Source organism: Spermophilus citellus (assembly GCF_964194105.1).
Source record: "Spermophilus citellus genome assembly, chromosome: 3".
Taxonomy (NCBI): domain Eukaryota; kingdom Metazoa; phylum Chordata; class Mammalia; order Rodentia; family Sciuridae; genus Spermophilus; species Spermophilus citellus.
The window spans coordinates 96,896,665-96,914,150 of NC_138184.1; the positions used below are offsets into that span (position 1 = coordinate 96,896,665).

General features: G+C 43.4%; 1 protein-coding gene across 1 annotated transcript; it reads right to left on the minus strand.

Moving 5' to 3' along the window:
• Window positions 1-8,117: 8,117 nt before the first annotated feature.
• Window positions 8,118-11,298, minus strand: LOC308645749 (general transcription factor 3C polypeptide 4-like). The gene is given in 3 exon segments (XM_081288168.1): window positions 8,118-9,644; window positions 9,647-10,564; window positions 10,567-11,298. Coding segments are annotated over 3 exon segments (2,025 nt in total). The 5' UTR covers window positions 10,940-11,298; the 3' UTR covers window positions 8,118-8,910.
• Between the last annotated feature and the right edge of the window lie 6,188 nt (window positions 11,299-17,486).

Here is a 17,486-nt window from a genome sequence, read left to right on the forward strand (position 1 = left end):
ATAAAGAAGAATAAAATTATATCACTTGCAGGGAAATGAATGAAACTCAAGAACATTATGTTAAATGAAATAAGCAGAACTCAGAAAGTCAAGGGTCATGTGTTTTCTCTCATATGTGGAAGCTAGAGAGGAAAAAGGGAAAGAAATCTGTCAGGGGATCTTGTGAAAACTGAAGAGAGAGCAGTAGAGGAAAGGGACAGAGGAGGGAGGAGTGGAGGAATAGGGTAAATAGTGAGGAATAATATTGGCAAATTATAGTGTCATATGATGTGCATGTAAAAATTTGTTACAAAAACCCCCATCATTACATATAGTTATAATGCAGCAATAAAAGAAGATACAGATTACCATAAATTGTGAGGTGGCAGCCATTCCAAGGAACAGAGCTTCTTGTCCAACACCAGCACCAGGGTAGTCTCATCTTCCAATTACTTTCTGTTGAGCTTAGATTAAACTAAAAGCTAACAGACACTGGGGCTAATGAATGATCAGAGAAAATAGAAAGGAAGATAGGCAGTTACCAAGGAAGGCAGTGTTTAGGGGCTTGGGGACATGCCTTGTACCTTTCGTATTTGAATCCCCATGTTGGTGATTAGTCAATATTCCATGAAGTGAATGAGGAATCTACTGAATTAGAGATGGCCTGCCCATGGATTGCAGTTTTGAAAAATACTGCCAAATAAAGCTTAATAAGTTTATTTTCTTGTTGAATGAAATTATCAAGAGAAAATAAAAATTTAAAAAGCTCAATTTAATTCAAAAGTATATTTATGGAGTCACTGAAAATAATATGATATGTCACATTGACACTTACCTATTTTGCTTATGTAAATCAACAGTATTAGGTGACAAGCTTAATGTTTACTCTCAGACTAATATTTGTATTTTAATGGAAAACTGTTCTACTCAGAAAATTTCTCTGTAGTAATATAAAATGTGAGTAAGTCACAGAAGACCATTCTTTTAGATAAACTCCAAATTCAGCATTTTGTTTCACAAATGTCTTAGGTAGCAACTTTGAGAGATTCAGTAAAATCAGAATATTTGGAGGATGGATTTTCCCTTTCCTCTTTCCTATCCTTGGGGAAGCACCATGGGCTCTGGCTGTCTTAGACTCCTGGGGAATGCTGAGGGTCAGACCACTACACTTGTTACACAGAACACCCGGGAGGGTTGGGCTTCTTGCTCAGGGCCTCATATGGCCACTCAATTGCTCCAGTGTCCCTTTTATACATCTGTAAAAAGAGGCAGGGAAAGGTGAGTTGCTACCCAATGGGCTTACACCTGGGAAGCAGCTGAGCTAAGGGTCAATCCACAACCATAAGCCATTTGCCATAAAGTGAAATAGATGGAGAATGGCTAATTAATAAAACTCCAAGAAACTGAAGTCAGACTCCCCATGGAGAGCAGGAAGAACTCCTAGAATTTTCAGAAGAACTATTTACTATGTAATATATTAATCAATGTTGATATATTAAGCTCATTGAATACATTTTAATGAAAACCTATTAAATATATTGATTTAGCATCCCTCAAGTCTGTAGGCTGGCTGGCCTCCTGGAGTGGCTCTGCTTCTGGGGAAGCTGGTCCTGCTCTACCTGTCCCTTGCCTCCCTTGGACCAGCAGGCTTCATGGCCTTGTTTTGCTGGGCAGATGGAGGAGAAGCCAAGAGGACAAGGAAAAGACTCATGCCTTGCAGAACCTGGGCTCAGAGGTACAACACCAACTCCTCTGTCTCTTTCTGTTGGCCAAAGTGAGACATGGTTGAACCCAAAGTCATGGGGGCCTGAATAGGCTGAATAGGTGTTGTCCATGGCAATGGGGTGAGATCATGGGCAGTGACGGGATCCACATGGGCTGTCAACAGAACACCCTGGGGTTCTGAGGGATGCTGGGACAGTGTGCACGTGCCTGTCTGGAGATGGTGAAAGACCTGTACATCAAGGAGGTGAGTCTCACGCAGCCAGCAAGCTTCCCGTCCCTACAGAACAGGCAGGAGATGTCAGTTTTATGTGTTTTGGGGTTTTTGTTTGTTTGGTTGGTTGTTTTTATACCTTCAACAACTTCAATCACCAGACTTTCAGTTTTTCTTTAAAGTTATCCCAGATCAAGAAGAAAGATTGAAGAAATATTTTAGTTTCCTCTGTACCTTTCTTTATAAGGATAAGAAAACATTTTGTTGTTGTTGTTGTTGTGGTTGTTGTTGTTTTTCCCTATGCCAAGCAGATGGTTAGAATTCAATGTCTTCAGAGCACTATGGTTTCATTTGGGCCACTAATTAAACTTTTTTTCCAATATTGGTTTCATAAATCTTGAATACAGAGTGCCTGTAAATTTGACTTAGTTCTGGTTTGGGGGTTGGTAATGTGAAAAGGTCATATATTTTGTAAACATTGTCATTGAAACTCAATACATTCAAATTAAGATTTGGAGAGATTGATTAAAAACGAAATACAAAGACACATGATAATATGCACTTATGTATTTTTTTTACAGTAAAAAAGAAAGGTAAAAGGAGAAAAAAAAGCACGATGTTTAAACACAGTTTTGAGAAGCAGTAGCTCAATACAAAGGCTGCAATGACAGTTAAGCCATCTGTCCCCTGGGGCCCACTGATGCTCACAGCTCATTCCTCACCAACATGGCCCCGTTGATTGGAAGGCTGGAGAACTCAGCCTAACTACCTGAGCCATTTTAGAATTTGGAAGTAGTTTGTATGGAGTATGCTAAAATGTAATCCTTTCCTTCACCTAGATTTATAGTTTTTGTTGGATGGGAGTTTAATATATGGAGTGCCAAGTATGTTTGAGAAGAGAATGCCTTCCCACTTGCATTCAGATGCAGAAAGCTATTCCCATCCTGATTTACTACCATCTGATCAGAGTCAGTCCTCTTCAACCATCACAAATGATAATTTATTTCATATAGTATGCAACTCCATATTTCTCATCAAGTTTTGAATCGAACTTGAATTTGTTTCCTTCATTTCAGAATTATATATACATGTATGTATGTATGTATGTGTGTGTGTATATATACATGTATATGACTATCATTTAGAGGTGGCTGAATGTATTAAAAAATCTTTTAAAATGTAAAAAAAAAAATGATCCATCTCCTCCTAACTAAAAGCAAAAAGTAAGGAGAAAAGTAAGGGAAAGAGATATTGAAATAATGTATTTATTCTTCTTTTTTTTACAAATATTTGTTATTTATTTTGAATAAAAAAGTGGCCAAAATAACAACACTAGTGGCTATGCATACAAACACCGCATATTTGAGGTTTTTTCACATTTATGAAGCTGCCATTATGTACAGCACTACATATTCACAGAAACTTCATTGGACTTTAAGTACTAAATCACATAAACAAACGAGGGGGTCCAAACTGAGTAAGAGCTAAAATTCAATTGTCTTTCATTAACTGTATCAACGGCCAACCAGCTAATAGGTATAGAAGCTGAGGATCCCTTCCCCTTACTTTTAATAATAGCGAAAATAAGATCGGTCCACAGGGTTGGATGCTGATGGGAGTCTCTCCAAATCTCCATTTCTTTTTCTCTATAATTTTCCCAGAAGCCTCAGCCCTAATCTTAGATAAGAGCTCAGGGCTGGTTACATTACCTGCAGGAAAAGCAAGCTGAGGAAAGCGAAGGAGGTGGCACAGCCTGCTTCCCCCAGGCAGAGCCAGTGAGCCCCAGGGGAGCTCTGCCTGCCTCCCACATGGCCACAAGGTACTGGACACGCAGGATGAGCACAATCAGAGCACCTGCCCAGGAGCCTGTGGCCTCAAGTGAGGCCAGCTGCGGAAACACAAGGAGAAGGCAGTGGGTTCTCTGATCTGGAGTTATTCCAAGCAAAATAAAGTTTTTTATTTAAACACTAACAGTCTAAGACATACCATATGACTAGATGGTAAGAATTTTTTAAAAAAAGATCTTTCCATGACCTTTAAATCTTTCTTTTTATTTAAAAAAGTCAGGTGTAAATATACATATAATTCAAAGCCAAGCACAAAGTTTAGCACAGCGTTGGGTAAACATAAATTATATGTCACTATACACAACACAGACTCATTTTTATATACAGTCTTATTTCTGTACAAACAAGCTTGATATTCACTTTCATATATCAAAGTACAAATCTGAGTCAAAGCCTTGAAAAAGACATAATTTATCATTTTGCATTTAATTTTGCATTAGTACCCCAGAGAGAGAGAAAGGGAGTGGTGGTTGGGGGGCAGAGCACTCGCCATGAACCTACGACCCTCATGTCAGCTGGCTGAGAGGGCAAGGACCCAGATCTGCCGCAGCCACTCACACCGCTGTCCTGGCCGCCTCCCAGCACCTGTTTCTGTGTGAGATTAACAGGGATTCGGGATGAGATTCAGAGCGATGAGGGTTTTCTCCAACCCATGTACAGAACTTCCACCAAGCTGCCACACTGTGACAATTTCATGGGAGAGCGACACCTTTTCCCCATCTCAAGTCTTTCTTGAGAACAAACAAGTCCTCGGAGGCTGCTGGGGGCCTCGACCTGGGTGTCCTCTCCCTGGAGCCACAGACAAGCCCCCCACCCACAGTCAGGAAGGAGGGACAGGGAGCAGCAGGGACAGACACCTCCACACCAGAGGGGCAGATGCCATGGAAACCCCATTCCTCTGCTAGACTGGCCTGTGGCCACCGTACCATGGAACACAGCACAGCAGCAGACGTGAAGCTGCGTTGTCCCCCAAGACAACCTGGCCAGCACCTCCTGATACCGCCTGTTGCTGGGCGGGTGGGTGCTGTGGGACAGCCCTCAAGCTCAGTATAACCCTGCTGGGCACCAGGACAGGGATCCAGTGCTTCCTATGGACACAACACTGCGTCCCTTTAAGGACAGTTCCATGTGCTCTGGATTCAGGCTGAGCAGCAGACACATCACCAGGCCCGCAGCAGAGGTCACTGCCAAGACTCTCTTAGCCTCCAGAAAGAGCAGCTCCGTGTCTAGGGGCTATGAGAGCCCTGAGACAGCCTGAGCTCTGAGCGGCCACTGCTGCCTTCACTGAAGACCAGAGCCGTCTGCCTCAGCTGCACCCTTCAACCTGACAGCCAAGGGGAAAGGCCGGGCGAGGACGCGGTGGTCAGGAGCCATGGGAGGGAGTCCTGTAGGCTCGGAGAGCACAGGTCGCTGACGGCAGAACTGCTGTCCACCTGGCTGGCTGCAGGGTGTGACTGAGCACGACCTGCTCGGTCAGCAGAGCCAGAATTTCTGCTGGGGAAGAAAAATATGGGCTGGGAGGCAGGGGAATGGGTGGTGGTAGTGGCCCGATCCTGCATCCCACAGCCCAGCCCAGCCTCTGGACTCTCTGACCAGGAAGTATATGTTGAGGAAAACCAGACACAACTCACCCTGTTGTTAACAACTAACACTGTCACCTTCAGAAAGCAGAACGACAGTTTCTTTCAGGAAGGGAGCCCCACCCCATGGCTGAGCAGTTAGAAAACTTTTTCCCTCATCCATTCTTCTTTCAAAAAAGAAATTTTACCTCTGAACATATCCTACAGCTGAGGGAACTAAAGGAATGGAAAGCAAGAGAGGTCGGGGGCAGAAAGGGGGACTGACTGACGACACTGACTCCTGCATCTGCTCCAGGCCTTGTGGCCAATGCCGGCCTAACCAGGGCCACCCTCCTGCCCTCCAGCACTTCACCTGATACCTCATAATCAAAACCATGTTCCAATATTTAACTGTCAACCTTCAACATTCTTTCAACCTGATTAACCTCTTAAACCTTCTAATAAGTCCAAATGCATGCTTCAACATCAATATCTTCAAAACTTCCCAGAGGCCGAAGCAGAAGGTGACTCTCAACCATGAGCTTGGCCAGGGTTCCAATAACTCCCAACACTGAGAAATAATTGGTAGTTTTGACAGATTTAACAGCAGTGGAAAAGCCTGAAGTCTGGGTATGGACACAAGAGGACTTCAGCATGAATTTCCAGCATAACAAGCTAAACATTTCTTATGTAGAGTAACAGGAACAAATTAACCCAGGCACAGGTGACACACACATGGAAGTCAGACTCTGGAAATGTGCCGTGGCTTCGAAGGTCTCACCGTGCAGCACCTGACTCCTGCACTTCAACTGCAGGGCAGCTGGTCTCCCTCCCATTCCTGACACGGTTATTATAGGTACAGCAAAAAACAACTTGAAAGCCACCAGAACAGCCCAGGCAAATTTTAGGAAGGTCCAAAGAGGGAGCTAAGTTTAAGTGGAAGGGGCCGGCAGCAGCCCCTTGCCACTCCCACTTTCCAAGGCTGCACGGATCACCACTCCAACGCTGAAACTCCAACTGTTTGTGAGGCTGCCATCAACCCCAAGTCTCTTGTCTGCTCAGCACTGTAGCTGGGGGAAAGGGTGGGAGAGGACCTTCCTACTGGGCATGTGGACACCGGGCAGAGCCTGGACTTGGGCCATGACCCTGCAAAGAACCACGTCTAGGAAATCAGTTGCCACATTTATTTTTACAGACACATACTAAATTCTAAGATCCTTTTTAGTTATCACAGTAAATTTTCTCGAAAATGCACAACTGCTTTAAATAAAAACTTAAAGTAAGTTTTTAGTGCAGCAGCATAAAATTCCCCAATAAAGAACAAATTCCTAGAGTCGGGCACGGTGGCACACACATTATCCCTGCAGCTCAGGAGGCTAAGGCAGGAGGATTGTGAGTTCAAAGCCAGCTTCAGGAACTTAGTGAGGCCCTGTCTCTAAAATACAAAAAAGGGCTGGGGATGTGGCTCAGTGGTTAAGTGCCCCTGGGTTCAATCCCCAGTACCAAGAAACAGAAACAAAAACAAAAAAACACAAATTCCTATGATTCTAGTCTGCAGCAAAGAACCAAGTGAAACCTAGGATGCCTGATGACCATAGCTGCACTGTCCTCCAGTGCTCACCACGCTCACGTCACATGCCCTGTGAACTGGACAGCTGCAGGCACCAGTGCTTCTCTACCACTCTGACCTGTGCCATGCATGTCCACCATGCTGCTGGGTTCCCCACCATGAACACTGATTTAACAAGCTTGTCCCTCAAGTCTGGACAAACATGATGCTTAAAATCACCACCAAAATGAAAAAAAAAAAAAAAAAAAAAGCAAAAGAGTCCAACAAATAGGGGCAGGGGCTGGGGCTGGGTCTCAGTGGCAGAGCGCTTGCCTAGCACACGTGAGGCCCTGGGGTCGATCCTCAGCACCACATAAAAATAAAATAAAGGAACTGTGTCCACCTAAAAAACATATTTAAAGAAAAAAAAAAGAGTCCAGCAAATATATGATTAAGCCTAAGAGACAAAGCAAGCCCTTGAACAGAACAAGACACTCTGGGGCAGTGCTGGAGGGGCCTGCGGGAAGAGATCAGCACAGGCATGGCTGTCTCGTCCACAGCAGCCAACGGCAGACACAATTTCTGATTGAGGCAAAATGTCTTTCACTGAGGATACAAAATACAAGCAGGAGACCAAGTCAAAATAAAGGCAAAACAACAACAACAAAAAAAAAAATCAAAACAAAAAAAAAAAAACTCACAAAATAAGAGTGAAGAGTTCGTAGTTTGAGTTCCCATCTGACCTTCCAGAGCTATGCACTACTTCAAAGTGCTGTCCAGTTAATCAGCACTGATCCCTAGGGCACTTACTCTAAAACCCCAGGAACACTGTGATTCCAGAATGTCTATTAAGCACAATTAATAGAGACATGAAACGTGACATCTCTTCAGACTACAAATACCGATATTCCAAACTCCAAGGAGCTCTGCAGAGCAGGAATCCCAGGCTCTGCTCAACTCGGCTGCACACATCTATGGCACTAGAGCTCTCACTGCCCTCTCTCCAGAACTCCCTGGACAGACTCCTCCTCAGTCACCATCCAGCAATGTTGACATTAAAAATACTTAAGTTCGGGGCTGGGGATGTGGCTCAAGTGGTAGCGCGCTCGCCTGGCATGCGTGCGGCCCGGGTTCGATCCTCAGCACCACATACCAACAAAGATGTTGTGTCCGCCGAGAACTAAAAAAATAAATATTAAAAAAAAAATTCTCTCTCTCTTTCTCCTCTCTCAAATAAAAAAAAAAATACTTAAGTTCCAATTTTCCAAAGAAGAAAGCATTTTTCCTCTTTGCACAGCATCTCAACCCAGGTTGCACAGATGGGTGAAGCGGGCACTGTCACCCTCACATATGTTAAGGAGCAGGATCAGCAAATCTGATGATACGGAGACGATCAGAAACACATCACAACTGTTGGCTTTGAACAGTCACCTGATTGTGTGATACATTAAAACTGATTCAGTCTTGGCTTCAACTTCTTAAAAATATAGAATTTTAAAGGAAAATGTTATCCATATGCATGAGAAACAAGAGTCAACTGGACACAGATCTGCAGCTATGCACTGGGAGCAAAACATCAGCCCACACATTGTTTTAATACTTTTAATATCTGTTGGTGCGTGGAATGCACGGACCAGGCTATTCAAGCCCTCTAGAGCCATGGGCCGCCTCAGACCAAAAAAGGATAAGACCTAACTCAGCCCAGAAGGCCCTCACCCGATTCTCTACCAAAGACCACCAGGTTCCTAGATTCCATAGGACAATTTTTTGTTCAAACTGTTTTCATCAAGACACTTGAAAGTAAACATTCCTCATTGGGTAAGGAGCTGGGGGACCACGTTCATCTCAAAATGACACCAAGCCTTCAGTCACTTGAAAGATATCTTTTAGTCCTGGAGATGATGTGCGCTGCCCTCCCAGAGAGGCCCTGGCGATGGTTAGGAAGAGCACCTCTCCACGCAGTCGGCTTCCTCCAGTGCACGGCTTCCCGTGCTCTGGAATGCTCCACAGCTCACGCCCTTCTGCCCTCCACTACTGCATTCAGAAGACAGGAGAATCACAGAAAGGACAGGGGCTCTGCAGCAACCTTTTAATCCAGTCAGGATCTTCTGGGGCTGGGTGCCGAGCGATGCTGTCATGGAGCAAACACCATCTGTATATCAAGCTCTGGCAGGACTGGTAGGTTAAGAAGCACCAGAGCCAGATGTGCCCATTAGAGCAGACGGCCTGCTTGCGATCTGTGAACGGCAAGATCTCTTTACACAAGCTGCAGTGTTCAGGGAAAGTCTGTTTTTTCATCTTCTTTGAGATGTGTCTGATCAGCACCCGAGCCGTTCTGTCCTCATACTCTTCGTCAGACATTAGAAAGTTGCAGAGCCCTCTGGTGGGGATGCTGGTGTTCTCCATGATCCAGGTGTGCAGGCACACATCCCCCAGGACGCGCTTCATGTGCTCCCTGGTCAGGTGCATCTCCACAGCCTCAATCTTCCCTTGGATCACAAGGAGCTTCTCCTCCACTGCCTCATGGCCTCCACCGTCTCCCGATGGGGGCAGTGAGTCGTCTGTGGGCTCCTCTGCTTCTCCCTCTCTGCTCCTCTCCTGCAGGCCTGGCTTAGTCACCTGCCTGGAAGAGGTGCCTTCTTGCTGCTCATCCTCTGCATTGCCCATCCCAGGAGAGTCAATGATCAAGATTTTTGAGTCTTCATGGGCAGGTTTCCATAAGGCTTCTGAAGGAGTTTTCTGCATTGACTGGTATAAAATCCTCAGGAGAAAAGCTTAAAACGCCAAAAATAGGTGACTCCACTGCTTTCGATCTTTTTTTCCAAAGCTTCATGTAAAAACTGAGGGATATGTTTATCTTTTAAAATTTTCCAGCGTACTATGTCTATTAAATCCACCTGTTTAAAGAGGTTCTGCCCTGAAGACTCCAGAAGCTGAGCAGCTGCCTCCTCAAAGGTTTTGAGAGTAATGAACTGGACCTGATAATTTTTGTTGACAGGATGAAGGCCATTGACCATGCCCTCAGTTGTGATGATGGCCAGATACGCACCACACGGGCTCACTGCTATCCCATGAGTCCTCACTGAGCCAAACACATCTGAGAGTTTAATTAACTGGTGCTCGAACATTAATGCGACATCTGTGAAGATGGGAATCAACTGCCTCACCTTCCCATCACTGGAACAAGTGTACACGGTTCCGTTCTGTTTGTCTGCAGTCATGGAGACAATGGGCAGGGAGTGAAGGCCCGTGATGTGGGAATTGTGAACATTCAGACCTGCCTTGGAGATCAAAAGAAGACACCAAAACATGTAGGAGCCTCTTGCAGCCACCCCCAGGCTGCAGCTGCACTTCTGGTAGGGGTGATAAAGCGGCACGCACTTAATGATGTGCACAGGCAACTGGTCCGTTTCTTTCCACAAGACAACAGGCTGCCTCAAGGTGAAGTAGCCCTTGACTGCTTTGAGATTGACAGGGAGAATTTTTACGGGTCCAAAAGCGCTCCCCACAATAAGGCCACTCATTTTCCGATTATTGTGCTCATATTCCCACCAGAATAAAACACTAGGGGAGCTGATTCCAGACTCGATCGTGTTGCATGAGGAGATGGATTCCTTTCCTACAAAGGGCAGCTGAAATTGCCACATGGCAATGTTACTATTCTCAAAGAGGACAGCCAGGAGCATACTGCCCAGTCCCGGCACTCATTGTTGTGCTTGACCTGCTGAGTGGTGCAGATGCCCGACCACTCCATTCTAACTGGGGTCTGCATGCTGTGCCTCCTCTGAAATTCGGCAAAATCCCCGAGATTTCCCTCTGGAGCCTCATTTTTAGAGAGTCTGTAACTGGTCTCATAGAGATGCTCTCCGTAAATCTCAGTCAGATCAACCAGCTGGACCCACTGGAGTCTGTTGAGGTTCACCTGGACAGTCAGGCTATTGTCCATGGTCAGCGCTGCCAAGAGGCACCTGCCATTTGCATCACAACCCATGGGAGACCAGCTGGTGTATTTGAGCCCTCTCATTGGTGGCAAGGCCTTCCCCTCAGGGTTGAACACCCTGTCCAACATGAAAGTCTGGCTGATGGTGGGGTCTTTGGAGCTGGCAAATTTCTCCTTGCACTCAGCAACTTCTGATTTTGAGCCAACTTTGAGCAGGCAGCTGTTGAGAGGGGCGGGCACCGAGGTGCGGTGGATCACCAGGTCCTGGCCCGGGTTGTGCACGTCACAGATGAGCTCCAGCACAGCGATGCTGCGGGCTGTGGACACCACACGCGGTGGTCCTCCTACCAGGCCAGCGGCTCCAGGCTGCTCACCGCGTACTGGAGCTTCACGGCCAGTTCCCGCTGAGTCACCATGAGGCGGAAGGAGTCGCTGGGCCCGGGGGCCTCGTGCGCCACCGGGTCCTTCCCGCCCCCCTCGCCCTCCTCGTCCTCTGGTGGCGGGGCCCGTCGACCGCTGGCCCCAGCCGGGCCTTGTCGCCGCGTTCATGTCCCCTCCGCGCAGAGGTCGGCTCCCAGCGCTTGCAGTCTGCATCGCTGCCCCGCGGGGGCCTATTTATTCTTATTTATGGTATTTTATTCTTTCCTTCTCACTCAGTCCACTCTCTTCCTTGAAGAGAATTCTGAAAAATTGTTCAGGTAAGTAGGAAATTTTTTGCTTCACCTTATTTATCATTATCAGTAAAATTCATATACATATGCATATATATCCATATTTAGATGTAAATACACACACATATATTCTAGAACCTCAATTTAATTTTTTTCCCAAGGCATATTTTTGAACACTGGGGAAAAATTCAAACATAATCATGTGAACACTCTAGATTTTCCTTTTTTTTTTTTTTTTTTTTTTGATAAAATGACAGTATTTGCTCTCATGGATTTATGTTAATTGGGGGTTCTGATAAAATATTTACTCCAGAAAAAACAGGATCTGAATCCTTTAGTAGACCTGAACCCAGACAAAACTCCTACATGCAACAAACAAACCTTCTTAAACATGCTAAACTAGGAAACCCAAGGTTATACTGAGTAACTGGGCATCAGAGTGTAAAAGCCAGGAGGGGGTTTGGGAGACCTGGAGGAAGTTGTCCTGGAACTGCTTACTAACGCTCTGCCCTTCCTCTGACTCAGTTTTCCTAGCAGTCTTTATGTATCTCCATGCAAAACCTGATTGGGTCCTTGAGAGCCAATCAATGACTCCCAGTGGCTCAGTTATTTGTCACTGGTCCACTTTCCTAAGACAAGAGAGATCCATATGATAGATGGGTGTGGGATATGCATTTGGAGTCTATTATTATGGGCTACTTTTAGAAAAGTGAGGTGTGAACTTGGAAGACAACTCAAAAAGAGGACTCCACGGGCAGTCTTCTAAGGAGAAGTGTGTCCTGAACCAGATGCTATGGATGGGTCCAGCACCCAGGTCCATCTCCCAGATTTGGAAGCGGCTTATTAAGGTCCTTTTGGACATTGAGTTCTTATGACCACATACCAGGTGCTGAAGCTCTCAATCAAGGTTTCCCCTTCCCCTGGGGGTGGGACCTGTGATCCATAAGGCACTCTCTCCTTGATCTGAAATATCAAATGGCATAACATCTAGACTTCCCCAGGAAGAATGAGCACAAAACAGAGGTATTTGTTGTGAAAAATAAGTTTATAAATTGTAGGGTTTTCAGGGCGTTTTTGCTTTCTTTCTTTTTTTCTTTCTGTTTTTGTTTTAAGCTGAGGGTATTTGGTTCTTAAGGACATGGCCAGCATATATGTCTTATGCCACTTCCTCCTCCACTAAGCTCACATTATTTGCACTCCCGGCAATAGTATGTATGTGTGAGTACATTTTCTCAAGTTTATGGGATTTGAAATGGCATTGGAGGAGGTGCCACTGTAAAGGAGGATCAAGGTCAGAAAAAGAGTTCCTTGAATAGCAGCCATGCTGGCCGCTTACCCAACATGTTAGCCCCATGCCCCCTCCATTTCTGCTCTGGATGGCAGGCCTGGCCCACACCTGCCTGCCTGGGTACCCTTCTTGATGGCTGTGTGTGGGACTCAGTCTGAGTAGCATCCTAGGGTCTAGAGTGTGAGAAGAGAGTGGGGCATTCAGTGCCCACCTCCTGTTTCTTCTCCTGCTTCTGGCATCTGTGCACAGCCGCAGCTCCTGGCAGCCAGTCCTCCAAGAGGCCCGGCCCTGGCTGAGATCAGAGGAAACCATTTCTGCCCCTTCCTGGTCCCCTGCTGTTAGTCCTAGCTCTAGGGTGCTGAAATGCATCTTCTTTTATTTCTTTCACATGGGTAAATAATTCTCTTTTCATTTCAGTTAAGCTGTTTTGTGTGTAATCCTGTTTCTTGCAGGGACTAATGAGTTTTGACTTCCTTCTGTAAGCAGATAAACATTTAATGTGCAATATTGCCGAAAGGCTAGGAAAGGGGATTAATCCATTTAGATTAATTTAAGTTCCACACACCCTGACACATGTCCTGCTGTGTCATTTTCTTCAACACTGGGATTTATTTACTCCTTCCAACTATGGAGGGCTGCCAGCTACCCAGCACAATTTTTTGCAAAATAGATATGTAAATAGAAAAAAATATTTCCTTCATGCGCATTTTTCCATTTTTTAATTGAAGAATGTTAACAAAAATTATAAAATTAACTACTGTTACCATTATGGCATTTTAATCCAAATTTTTAATCCATTTATTTACATTACTATACATTGTATATATGGAAAACATATGGGATTATTTTGAATTGGGTGTGTTTGAAGATGAGGTGTTATGCTGTTTGCATTACTTGTGTACCCAGCAGCGCTCCTTAAAGAACTTTTCAATACAGTACAAGAGTTCCTCTTCATATATAGTTATTTTTTGTTGTTTGCTTGTTTGTTTTGTACCAGGAATTGAACGCAGCGGCTCTTTTTTTTTTTTTTTTTTATTGGATGTTCACAACATTACAAAACTCATGACAAATCATATTTCATAGATTAGAATCAATTGGGTTATGAACTCCCATTTTTACCCCAAATACAGATTGCAGAATCACATCGGCTACACATCACATTTTTACATACTGCCATATTAGTGACTGTTGTATTCTGCTACCTTTACTATCCTCTAAAATCCCCCCTCCCCTTCCCTCCCATCTTCTCTCTCTACCCCGTCTATTGAAATTCATTTCCCTCCATGTTTGTTATCCCATTCCCCTCGTAAACTCTTATATATAATTTTGTATTACAATGAGGGTCTCCCTCCATTTCCATGTGATTTCCCTTTTTTTTTTTCTCGCTTTCCCTCCCGCCTCATGTCTCTGTTTAATGCTAGTCTTTTCTTCCTCCTCAGCCTCACTGTTCTGCTCTAAGTTGCTCTCATTATATCAAAGAAGACATTTGGTATTTGTTTTTTAGGGATTGGCTAGCTTCACTAAGCATAATCTGCTCTAGTGCCATCCATTTCCCTGCAAATTCCGTGATTTTGTCATTTTTTAGTGCTGCGTAATATTCCATGGTATATAAATGCCACATTTTTTTTTATCCATTCATCTATTGAAGGGCATCTGGGTTGATTCCACAGTCTAGCAATTGTGAATTGTGCTGCTATGAACATCGATGTGGCAGTATCCCTGTAGTGTGCTCTTTTAAGGTCTTCAGGAAATAGTCCGAGTAGGGCAATAGCTGGGTCAAATGGTGGTTCCATTCCCAGCTTTCCCAGGAATCTCCATACTGCTTTCCAAATTGGCCGCACCCGTTTGCAGTCCCACCAGCAGTGTACAAGAGTACCCTTTTCCCCACATCCTCGCCAGCACTTGTTGTTGTTTGACTTCATCATGGCTGCCAATCTTACTGGGGTGAGGTGGTATCTTAGGGTGGTTTTGATTTGCATTTCCTTGACTGCTAGAGATGGTGAGCATTTTTTCATGTACTTATTGATTGATTGTATGTCCTCCTCTGAGAAGTGTCTGTTCAGGTCCTTGGCCCATTTGTTGATTGGGTTGTTTGTTTTCTTATTGTCTAATTTTTTGAGTTCTTTGTATACTCTGGATATTAGGGCTCTATCTGAAGTGTGAGGAGTAAAAATTTGTTCCCAGGATGTAGGCTCCCTATTTACCTCTCTTATTGTTTCTCTTGCTGAGAAAAAACTTTTCAGTTTAAGAAAGTCCCATTTGTTGATTCTTGTTATTAACTCTTGTGCTATGGGTGTCCTATTAAGGAATTTGGAGCCTGTCCCCACAATCTGTAGATCGGAACCAACTTTTTCTTCTATCAGACGTAGAGTCTCTGATTTGATATCTAGCTCCTTTATCCACTTTGAGTTGACTTTTGTGCGTGGCGAGAGGAGGGGATTTAGTTTCATTTTGTTGCATATGGATTTCCAATTTTCCCAACACCATTTGTTGAAGATACTATCCTTTCTCCATTGCATGTTTTTAGCTCCTTTATCAAATATAAGATAGTTGTAGCTTTGTGGATTAGTCTCTGTGTCCTCTATTCTGTACCATTGGTCCACCCGCCTGTTCTGGTACCAGTACCATGCTGTTTTTATTACTATTGCTCTGTAGTATAGTTTGAAGTCTGGTATCACTATACCACCTGATTCACACTTCCTGCTTAGAATTGTTTTTGCTATTCTGGGTCTTTTGTTTTTCCATATGAATTTCATGATTGCTTTATCTATTTCTACAAGAAATGCCATTGGGATTTTGATTGGCATTGCATTGAACCTATAGAGAACTTTTGGTAATATCGCCATTTTGATGATGTTAATTCTGCCTAACCATGAACAGGGTATATTTTTCCATCTTCTAAGATCCTCTTCTATTTCTTTCTTTAGGGTTCTGTAGTTTTCATTGTATAGATCCTTCACCTCTTTTGTTAGGTTGATTCCCAAGTACTTTATTTTTTTTGAGGATATTGTGAATGGAGTGTTTTTCCTCATTTCCATTTCAGAAGTTTTGTCGCTGATATACAGAAATGCCTTTGATTTATGTGTGTTGATTTTATATCCTGCCACATTACTGAATTCATTTATTAGTTCTAGTAGTTTTTTTGTAGACCCTTTTGGGTCTTCTAGGTATAGAATCATGTCATCCGCAAATAGTGATAATTTAAGTTCTTCTTTTCCTATTTTTATGCCTTTAATTTCTTTCGTTTGTCTAATTGCTCTGGCCAGTGTTTCGAGAACTATATTGAATAGAAGTGGTGATAGGGGGCATCCCTGTCGTGTTCCAGATTTTAGAGGGAATGCCTTCAATTTTTCTCCATTCAGAATGATGCTAGCCTGAGGCTTGGCATAGATAGCTTTTACAATGTCGAGGTAAGTTCCTGTTATCCCTATTTTTTCTAACGTTTTGAACATAAAGGGATGCTGTACTTTGTCAAATGCTTTTTCTGCGTCTATTGAGATGATCATATGGTTCTTCTCTTTAAGCCTATTGATGTGGTGAATAACATTTATTGATTTCCTTATATTGAACCATCCTTGCATCCCAGGGATGAATCCTACTTGATCATGGTGCACAATTTTTTTGATATGCCTTTGTATCCGATTCGCCAGAATTTTATTGAGGATTTTTGCATCTAGGTTCATTAGAGATATTGGTCTGTAGTTTTCTTTCTTTGAGGTGTCTTTGTCTGGTTTCGGAATCAGGGTGATGTTGGCCTCATAGAATGAATTTGGAAGAGCTCCCTCCTTTTCTATTTCCTGAAATAACTTGAAAAGTACTGGTATTAATTCTTCTTTAAAGGTTTTGTAGAACTCCGCTGTATACCCATCCGGTCCTGGTCTTTTCTTGGTTGGAAGTTTTTTAATTGCTTCTTCTATTTCTTCTATTGATATTGGTCTGTTTAGGTTGTGAGTTTCCTCCTGACTCAGTCTGGGCAAATCATATGACTTAAGGAATTTATCGATGTCTTCACTTTCTTCTATTTTATTGGAATATATGTTTTCAAAATAATTTCTAATTGTTTTCTGTATTTCTGAAGCGTCTGTTGTAACATTGCCTTTTTCATCCCGTATGTTAGTGATTTGAGTTCTCTCTCTTCTTCTCTTCGTTACTATGGCTAGGGGTCTGTCGATCTTATTTATTTTTTCAAAGAACCAACTTTTTGTTTTGTTAATTTTTTCAATAGTTTCTTTTGTTTCAATTTCATTGATTTCTGCTCTGATTTTAATTAGTTCTTGCCTTCTGCTACATTTGCTATTGTTTTGCTCTTCCTTTTCTAGGGCTTTGAGATGAAGTGTGAGCTCATTTATTTGTTGGTTTTTCCTTTTTTTGAGGAATGACCTCCAGGCGATGAATTTCCCTCTTAAAACTGCTTTCATTGTGTCCCATAGATTCCGATATGTTGTGTCTGTATTTTCATTTATCTCTAAGAATTTTTTGATTTCCTCCTTTATGTCTTCTATAACCCATTGATCATTTAGTAACGTATTGTTCATTGTCCATGTGATGTAGGATTTTTCCTTCCTTCTCTTATCATTGATTTCCAGTTTCATTCCATTATGATCTGATAAAGTGCATGGTATTATCTCAACCCCTTTATATTTACTGAGGGTTGCCCTATGGCATAATATATGATCTATTTTTGAGAAGGTTCCATGTGCTGCTGAGAAAAAAGTAT